The sequence below is a fragment of the Anneissia japonica genome, unplaced genomic scaffold (genome assembly GCF_011630105.1).
Source record: "Anneissia japonica isolate Jap-2015-1 unplaced genomic scaffold, ASM1163010v1 scaffold352_len1594369_cov220, whole genome shotgun sequence".
NCBI classification, from domain to species: Eukaryota; Metazoa; Echinodermata; class Crinoidea; order Comatulida; family Comatulidae; genus Anneissia; species Anneissia japonica.
Window position 1 is genome coordinate 1 of NW_022751928.1, and position 10,906 is coordinate 10,906.

The 10,906-nt window shown below is 32.5% G+C and overlaps 1 protein-coding gene across 1 annotated transcript; it reads right to left on the reverse strand.

The window, feature by feature from the left end:
- Positions 1-30: 30 nt before the first annotated feature.
- LOC117121967 lies at positions 31-4,205 on the reverse strand (the record flags this gene model as incomplete). The annotated part of the gene is made up of 6 exons (XM_033267410.1): positions 4,062-4,205; positions 2,799-2,838; positions 1,677-2,000; positions 1,204-1,311; positions 699-977; positions 31-264 (listed from the first exon to the last, which is right to left on the reverse strand). Coding segments are annotated over exons 1-6 (1,129 nt in total), but the record flags the coding sequence as incomplete, so codon positions are not given.
- Between the last annotated feature and the right edge of the window lie 6,701 nt (positions 4,206-10,906).

Here is a 10,906-nt window from a genome sequence, read left to right on the forward strand (position 1 = left end):
CACCAGATAATGTGCATGTCAAATTTTGACTCCATTCGATGTTCCTATCTATAAAAATTTGTAAAATAAAATTCCCGTCATCGGTTACATTATACTGCGGGTTTGTATCAATACGCTCTCCATTCAGTTCACAATCTACAGTTACTGCATCCATCGGACTGAAAGAAGCCACCGTGAATGTTACAGTGACCTGGCCATTTTCATTTGCATCTACTTCACATTTATTGTTTTCAAATCCCTCAAAAAAGCTGTCTTTTGGTGTACCTATAAGAAAAATATAATTTAGAAATTTAGCCCTATGATTAGTGCAATGATCCCCTGGATTTATTTTGCTCTGTCTTAATCCAATGTAATTTCGACTATGTTGTATCTGCCTGGTATGTTAGTAAGTGCATTTCTAAAAAATAAACTACAAGTAACTCTAAATAAGATTGTAAGGTTTATTCACGACCTTCCCTCAAGAGCACATGTCGAATTAAATGAGTTTAAACGTGTGATAAGCTTTCACCTTGGAAATGTGCATCAACCATGATTGTTATTTTTGTACACTTTTAATTTTAATTCTTAATTGCTTGTTTATAGGACCCCATTGAAATTAAGCTGTTTTCAGCTTTATGGGTTATCCTGGCATTTTGTCATTGTTGTTACATCTTGGTCCTACTTTAAAAAACTGTAATTACAACAAAGACTATAATTACCATATTCCAGTAAATTGAAACGTTTTATGATATCCTCATTTTTGTAGACAGTTTTGCAAACAAATAGATGATCCCATTCTGATAGATTTTGGACTAACAATGTGGAATTCATATGGTTAAATACATATCTGGCATCGGACGTATTTGATAGTCTCCCATCCACATTAGACACAATCAATTTGCCATATCTATCTTCCCAGTACTCTGCGATAGGCCTATCGTGTTGCCCGTTATCACATTTTAAAATAGTTCTTCCATTTATGCATACAAAGTTTGTTTCTAAATTATAAGAAAATAAAATATCATTTGTGATAATATCATCATAATCAACACAGTCCTCGTCATCATCACTTTGAGTATTGTCAGTAAATTGGCTACTTATTTGCATAGCATTTACATGATCATTACCTGAATTTCCATTTAAATAAAACCAAAATTGCTTATTTTGGAATTCAAATAAAATAAAATAAAAAAAACTGATAAGTTTTTCAATCATCATCATTACCATTAATTTCCCGGGTAATTTTGTTGGTTCCACTGCTTCTCAACTGCCTGCTTTTTGTTTTGTTAGTGTCTTTTGGTGAACTGCACACATCATCAGGATAAGGTTCACCTAAATATTGGAAAATATGCCAGTGCACAGTTAGACAATACTAACACATGGTTAGTTGCTAAATCATTCCTAACTGGTTCACAACCTCGAGGCTGGTGTTTCAATCCTTTGCTGTGCAATTCGCTTGTGTCAAGGCAATTTATCTACATTGCTTCAGCATACCTGGCTGCTTCACTCTCATCCGCTTCACCTTACAGAAACTGGGATAAGCTACAGCCCCTATGGGCCCTAGTGGCTCGGCAAGGATATACTTTTTTTTAACTATTTATGTATTTTTATTAGACATAATGTTTAATAGAACATTCTACAGAATGCAAATTTGGTGTGAAATATTACCTGGCATACTTATTAAGGATACCACTTACTGTACTCGACTAGAGTAAAATGCTGTTTTTTTTCTTTTTTCCTCGATACAACATCACAATAGAATTGTTCACCATCCTTTGGAAATGCTATTTTCAATGATAATCCTTGGACTTCAAATCGGTCAGATAAGGAGTATGTTTTATGTATACTTTTTTTGGCATTTTTGTCCACATTAACAGTCTGTGATGCTACAACATAATCTGTAGAGTTTTTCCAGTATAATTTGGTGAAATCACTGGTAACATTGCAATATATTTTTGCACTCTGATCAGGACAAAAATATATTGTTTTCACCTCACACTCTATTTCTTTGACTGCAACAACTACAGAGAAAGACAAACAAATTACAAATGAACTGTTACTATAAACACCCAATACTATGAATTCATTTAATAAAAATGTTCTTAAATGTGTATCAGTGTAAGGTTTAAAAATATTGTTATTATATTTGTTATGTGTAGTACTATTGTTGATATAAGATGATAATTAACTTAATTTAATTCTTTAAAACATGTATATTTTCAAATAAATAGTGGAAGACAAACATGTTTTATTCTCATTTGGATAATCACCAAAAAGTTACAAAAATGTGACTGAAATCTAGTTCCATAAAATTGCTACACTATTTCAATGCAATTGTTACACTGCATAGCTTTCCCTGATGCAAATGGGAAGTCTCACCAATTTCACCCAGCAAGCAGTGCTGCCAAAATGTATCGGCAATAGCATGTATTTTCCTTTATTTGGCATTTTAAAAAAATAAATAAGCAATTTTTTAAAAACTCTGACCGAATTTCTTTCGGATCTTGGGGTGGTGGATGAGGGCAAACACTTTTTGTTAGGCATCTTTGATGGTGTTATGATAATAATTTAGTTATTAAATAGTAAACCAATTTAATCTTTTATTTCAAGTTACTGAAAATTTATCTTAAAGATGGTGTAAGATTTAAAAAAAAAAAATATTTTAAAAAATCCATATTTAATCTGGAATTTGAGGCAATTATCATATTTTCGAATATGGCAATATTAGTGAAGATGTTGTAATAGCACCGAAAGTTTGGAGTTCCAGTGAGAGCAACGTACTACATGCATAATAACAACACATCAAATTTCAAACTTACACATAATGATGGTGAAAAATAATCTTGGGGAATTCATTTTCTGTCAAAAAAGAAAAAAAAAAAAACATTTACAGCATTATAAAAAATATTTACTGTAATGAATTTTTTGATATAAAAATCAATTTCAATACAGCAGCAGCAATAGCAACAGCAACAAGAATATTAAAAGACTCAAGCTAAAACTAAAACTAATGAAGCAGGGTTGGCAGGCATTGGTTTTGTGTGTGCAAAATCATTATGTTGCAATATTCATTTCTGACACATTCTCTTGTCCCTATTCTATTGTAAATGATCAATAAACTTCATCTGGTTCTTAAAATTAATAGTGAGACTAACAATTTTATCAATACTCAAACTGTAATGTACAATGGCAGTAGTCCATACAGTATAATAAATAACATTTGGCAATTATAATTAATTTTAGTAAAATACAGGGGTCCCAAGTCTCCTGAACTTTGCGGGAGTCTCCCGGAAATCAGGAAGGTCTCCTGCACTCCCACGAGCAAGCAAGAATCTTTTGGAAAATAACCCTTCTCCCGCAAATTCTTTTTACTTAATTGTAATGACTGTATTATCAATAGAATATGCTCCCCTTGTTCATCATTAGATAAGGAGATTGACATGATCTCTAAACTAAAAACTGGTGTCATGGAATGGTTTCCAGAAGTATATTTTCCATTGTATTCTTTCTAATCTAAATACTCAGAATAATTTAACTGATCTCAGTGTTAATGTTGATAATAGGCCGAAAATTTGGATGTGTTTACCTTTCATTGGTAAGCAAAGTAGCTATATTATCAATAAATGTATTAAAAAGATATGTAGACACTAAGGATGTTAAATTTGTTAAGCTATGGCAAACCAAACAAATTTCGTATTTTAATTCTAATAAGGATCGGACGCCGAAAGAGTGTTGTCGCTGTTTAATTATATAAATTCAAATGTCCTGGATGCCTTCATTCATATATATATTTCGTCGATCACATCACGAACTAACACAATCAAAATAGATTGTGTTAGTTCGTGAAATCACAAAAGCGTGTCAAAATACGCAGAGTTGTTGTTACAGACTTTTTAATAATAAAAAATAATAATTCTGGATTTATATAGCGCCTCATGTTGACACAACCTCGAAGCGCCTGAGGTGAGCAAATTTTAAAAATAGACACCTCTAGATGCCCGAAAATGGCACTCTCAGAGTGTTATATAGGTTTTCCATACAGTGTTCTCAACAGAATCACATGCCCAAGCCAGCTACTCTACCCGGATCAGCCACTGGCCATTGACACAGCCAATGGTTAGAAATCCTATCAGTGCCCCCATCAGCAGTCTCACTAAATACAGAACTATCTGATCTACACTCAGAAAAAGTTGGACTCTTTTAACAATGCCAGAGTAGGTGGTCATGTTTCTATTAACATAAAAACTATTCTCTTAAGTACTAAAAAATCGGCTGAAAAATGTATTTTTTCGTGCGGACCAGATTCAAATATTTGGCGGGCAGCAGTTGGCCCGCAGCCCAGGGGTAAATATTAAAGATCTAAGCCTACTGCACCTCATTTAATAATTTTGAATAATGAATTTACTGCAGGTGCTTGTTTATGTGGTCATGGGATAATTGTTATTTCCGATTTCTAATATACTGTACTGTACATTGCACACTCGATTCTGATGATGCAGAGGTCCCAAGTTGGAAGAATTCATTTCCGGGAGATCTACAGTGGCTAATCCAGAAATTTTGAAATAGGGAAGAAGAAGGACTTTCACAGATGTAGGGTAGGCCTACCACCACAGCCCCACTATGGTGGGGGCCAAGGTAAGAATATGACTATTGCTCCCCTGACACTCTCAAACATAAATTTTAGAAAATAACTTATTTCCCATTTTTTAAAATAAATTGTACAAATTTAGGGGCCCGGCCTGGCATTGGATGGCTTTGTTAACACATTTAATTTTATTACTGCACACATCAGCACCGACTTCCATGAGACAATTGATAATAATAATAATTATTATTATAATAATTATAATAATTGATTATTTAATCGTAAAAGGCTGTCAGGAAGTGTGTCGATGTATTAACTAGCTCCACTAAAAAGTCTCTTAAATTTCAAATTATTCACCTGGCCTACTTTTCGACGATTTAATCTTTTATTTTATAAGAAGACGACAACATGGCAACAACTAGATCATCCAAATCAAAATGTGGAATCGAGAAACCTAGCATCAACGGAGGCAAGTCCGACCTAGGCCTTAGCCCACAACTGGATACGAGCGGTCCTGAATCAGCAACGGCGACTGCGACACCGGGAACGCCTTCGACTCAACAAGAGCTGGGCCCGCTACACGATCTCCTGTCGGACGATCCCCAATTGATCGCCATCGTTGCAACGAGCATCAGCAACCACATATTATCATCTCCTGAACTGTTCCAAAAAATCGTTAAAGACCTATTCAAACACGGTGCTTAACAACATCTTCACTTTACGAGGGGCGCTTATTCGAGGGAGTACGGTATGATAATTAGTGGCTTTGGCAGGATATTGCTGATGATGGTGATATTGGCCCAAATGGCCGCCCATTCACAACCACAACCGCTTGAAGCTAATCGATAACGAATTCCCTCGATAACAATTAAATACCGGTATGCCGGTATCCATTTTTTAATGCTTGTCGTAACTTACGTGACACCGAAACTATTCTATTGCATTGATCATAGGGGTGACGCCACCTCTAATCTGTCCAGAAGGCCTAGCTTAGCCGTCAGAGGGCCACGGTAAACTAATCTGTCGGGGAAAAAATGAAACATTGGTAGGCATCGACCTGTTGAAGTGAATTCCGTTGAAGTTGGACTGGGTGACAATCGCCCATCATCTGTCACTTACCTCTACCTGGCAGGCCCTGGCCCGCCCACCACTCCTGCTTGGTTGACAATGGTCATGTAAATAGGCCTAATTCTTACTTTACTTACTTAGTAAACGAGAAAAAAAAAAACCACCTCGTTTAAATACTGGCAAGAGTTCAAAATACTCCTTTGTGAATGTGATACTGTATTAACTATTAAACAATCGAGGTAGACTGGTGTAATCGGGACTCCAACATGTAAAATCTCCCAATAGTTGAGTTGGAAGCAGTTAGAAGATATGGAACGCCAAATGCACAAACCACCAACGTGGCATCCACTTTCAGAATGCACCGTTTTCTGTGGCGACCCAAGGCATATTGTCATACCAAAATCAGGGGAGGATCCAGAATTTTTCGAAACGGGGGTGGGGGAGATGTGTATAAGAGACAGATATAAACCAGATGCGCAAAAAACAAAAACTTAAAGTGTGTGGCATTTCAGTATATCTTCAGAAAATTTAATTTAATTCTTTTTAAATATTTTGGCCTCAATCACTTGCTGCAGAGCTCTGAGCATCGCCACCTTCTGCTAACCATGGATTGGTCATGTCCATTTCATCATGTCCACACAGATGGAACTGTTTGCATCACATCCATTTGAGCCAGTCATTTGCTCCTATTGAGAAATAAGTATACAGTAAGTTATAATAATGCAAAACCAGGTTTGTTAAAAAATCAAAAATGTTATCAACCATACTGAGATACTGTATATTTTATTTGAATTCCACATTTCAACAACAGCTGAAAGTTAGGTTTGGAGTAACATATGCATCATGTTATTGAGGCGTTATTGTTGTGTAGCCTAGCTTCTATAACAATTATTTTTAGTAGTATTGAAGTTTGTTAATTGTTACTATATTACTGTATAACTTGGTGCTATTTTTCTTTTTTTACAGAAACAACGCAGATGTTACGAAGTTGACCGAGTTTGAGATACGTTTTTTTGTTTCTTGCTATATATATATTGATAAGTAGATAGTATGCAGGTATAGTGGCACAATAGAATATTACGTCATCATAATTCATAATTATTTATTAATAATTTTATTTTGTACATAATGGGTTGAAGCATATGAAGGGGTATATGAGGGTTTTGAAATATTAAAAAACAAAAAGTGGTATTAATTAAGTGACGATGTGTAGCGTGACGTGTTAGGTTTGTCATGTTCCCTTAAAATTTATAGTCGCACTATTGTGTGCTCTTTAGAAATTGGTAACAATGAGAGAGAAAATTGAGACAAAAGGGAGATAAGTCTGCCAGTGCTGGAATTACAGTCACAAAAGAATCTTCTTGCCCATTAAATTAATGAGGGTATTGAATTTGAAAACAAAAGGGTTAGGTTAGGGGATTATCGGTGACAGTTTGGTGACTGTAAATTTAGTGACTATAGTTTGAATTGCCCGGGTGAATGAGATTTGGTGACGTAGCGCAGAATGGACGATTTCTATTGGCTTATGTAAAGAATGGTTCAGACGTATCAGTGACCGCTGGTGACTCTATGGTTTGAATTACCCGCTTCTAACTTCATGTCATGTGTCATGCCTTTATTCCTGTAGTGTATAAATTTAGAAGAAATTTAGGGTAAGAACACAAAATTAGTTTCAATTACATACAATTTAGTGTTTACTTTAGGAATACCTATCCAGGAAGATCATGTTCAAAGTTAAAACATAATTTTGATTTTAGAGGGAAAAACATGAAGATGGAAACTGAACGAATTGCACGAGAAATAAATTCAGCGTTTGTGGCATATAAACTAGGCAATGACATGGAATTTATAGAGGATATGAAGAGTAATTTTTTAAAATATTGCGAAAAGTTGTATGAAATGCACAATGAACATCTTTATAAATTAACTAGAGAAGTTTTGCTCGATTCAAATGAGAATATCGAGACGTTTTTCAAAGACATTTTAACAGAAATGTTTAGCGATAATATCATAAACTGGGGCCGTATAATTATGGTTTTTGTGTTTGGAGCGAGGTTAGCTGTTTTATGTAAAGATAGAAATAGAACTGATTTGATTGATCAAGTAATTCAGAATGTAGACATACGTGAAGACGGAATTTTTGGAATGGATTAATATCCAAGGAGGTTGGGTAAGTCACTTTTTTTTGTATTTACAATCAATGATAAAACACATTTAATTCGTGTCTATATACAGTATTATCATCAATCATTACTTAAAAAATTGAATTTGTTTCCAACTCTATAGGCCTATATGTACATATTTTTTTTTTCAGAACAATTACGATCAATCGTATACTCAACTCAAAACGATAGCAGAAATTCCTCTAATGAACGTTTCGTCATTTATAGCGTTAAGCCTAATAGCAACTTTGTATCTATACAACACATTCTGTTAAGGATGATATGTGTGAATTATGTGTATTTCGACACACACTTCTAGGATGTTTCTTTTGCCAGCCGTCAATTGGTGTATAAAATACCTACGGAACTTTACTGGTTCTGATTTTTCAATAAAGGTGAATCTGGTCCAGAGTCAGAAGAAAATGGCAATGGGAAAACTACACAGAAATATATTTCGATGTTCTTGTAGGACTAGAGCGAACCAGGTAATCTGGAATACTGGTAAATCTGGAATACTGGTATTTGTTTTCATGCAAAATTTGATCAAATCAAATAACGTTACCTTTTATTCTACAGTGGGAAACGTTATGCCAGTAATCGAGCATCTCTACGCGAGATATTGAAGGAATTCCCGGAAAAGCGTTTGATAAACGAACACTTAATACATGAATTTATAAATTATATAATGATCTGTATAATTATTAGTTTGAAACAAAATAAATGAAAAGCATTCTTGTTTATTGTTGACACATATATATGACTTTCTTTTTTGAATTTACATCGTGTACCTTTAGTGGAGCAATAAATTATAGGTAGGCCTATACTACGACCCTAAAATCCTGGTGGTTTCAGAGGGGGTAGAATCAGAACTTAAAATGGTTACAATAGTGATGGCGAAGATGATGGTGTTGATGATGAGGATGATGATGATGATGATGATGGTGATGATGATGTTCAAAAAGACGATATACAATACTATTTGATTGTTTGATATTATTGCTCTCATAATAAAATGTCTATACAAAATACAAATTCAAATGTATACAAAAGAAAAATAAACACGAGAACAAGATGATAACCCTATAAGATCGGAATATAGGGACCCTAAATATTTGAAACAAACTTAATTTAAATTTAAACTGCTATCACAATATAGTATACAGTAATCGATGAACTAGAAATGTTAAAATAATAACCTAGTAAAATCCAAATTTACCTAGAGAAAATAATAAATATTTATTAACCGTACGAAATACATAAAAGAGTTGAAAATACTCAAAACACGTAATATTATTAACAATTAATTAGAAAATTACCGGAAGAGCGTTTTATAAACGTATACTTAATACATGAATTTATAAATTATATGATGATCTGTATAATTATTAGTTTGAAACAAAATAAATGAAAACATTCTTACTTATTGCTGAAACATATGTATGACTCTTTCTTTTTTGAATTTACATCGTGTACCTTTAGTGGAGCACGATTCATTATAGGTAGGCCTATACTACGACCCTAAAATCCTGGTAGTTCAGAGGAGGTAGAATCAGAACTTAAAATGGTAACAATAGTGATGGCGAAGATGATGGTGCTGATGATGAGGATGATGATGATGATAGTGATGATGATGTTCAAAAAGACGATATGCAAAATATATGCTTAATATGTTTCATAAAAAAAAATTACAAATATGAAGCAAAAATTTAGGTATATTCAAAACATGTAAATAAATTCAAATATGAATTTCTAATTCATGATAAAACGGTCGAAACTAATAAAAATCTATCGAGCAAAACTGTAATCAAAATGTAAGATAGTTTAAAACTAAACTACATAAATCAGTCAAATATAAATGAAATATACTTTAACAGATTACAAATCAAATAAAATACATTAAGAAAGTACAAAAAAGAAATAACATTGTCAATTAGAAAGTAATAACCTATTAAAACCACAATTAATTATCAAACATGTGCACAATTTAATCTACAAATAAAAACATGAATGAAATATTTAACCTAAAGTAAAATAGGTTGATACACAAGTTTATGTAAAATAAAATGTTAGAATTTAATCAAAATTACTTAAAAAGATGGAGATCGTAAAATTTTAGGTAACTTCTTAAAGAACGTTACCATATAAAACTATTTGATTGTTTGATATTATTGCTCTCATAATAAAACGTCTATACAAAATACAAATTCAAATGTATACAAAAGAAAAATAAACACGAGAACAAGATGATAAGCCTATAAGATCGGAATATATGGACCCTAAATATTTGAAACAAACTTAATTTTAATTTGAACTGCTATCACAATAATATAATCGATGAACTAGAAATGTTAAAATAATAACCTATTAAAATCCAAATTTACCTAGAGAAAATAATAAATATTTATTAACCGTACGAAATACATAAAAGAGTTGAAAATACTCAAACCATGTAATATTATTAACAATTAATTAGAAAACAGAATGAATTAGACAAATGTAAAAATGTATAAGCTTAGGAGAAGCAAAATTTGTAAGCAATCATCGGTTCAAAAATACATTAAAAACCTTAAAATGTACAAAATAAAATAAGGATAAAAAAAAATTTCAATTGAATCCAAAATACCGTATTATAATAATATAATATATTATATAATTAAAAACGACTTATGGAAAAAACACATTTGTATAGACGTGAAAATGTAAAAAACGTAAAATAATTATATTAGAAAATCATAAATTTATACACAAGTATAAAAATTACATAAACATAAATAGGAACGCAATATTTTAACCAACACTTCACCCATTTGAAAGCAAAATTACGTACAATACTTCAACAGAAAAAAAAAAAAAACACTTTACAAGTAAAATGCTTTTATAAGCGAGAGCCATGTAAAAGTTAAATCCATAGATCAAAACCTAGTCAAATTTAAAAACATGTAAAACATGAATTCAAAATCACATTAAGAATAATTAAAGAAAAAATTAAGCTTTATGTTAAGCAAGCACATTTTTAATTAGATAAACTGTTAAAATTCAGAGACGAAAAAAGATAAAGTCAGAAGAAAAGTCACTGTAAGTTAAAAGTAAAAGAAATTAGAATTATAAAAAA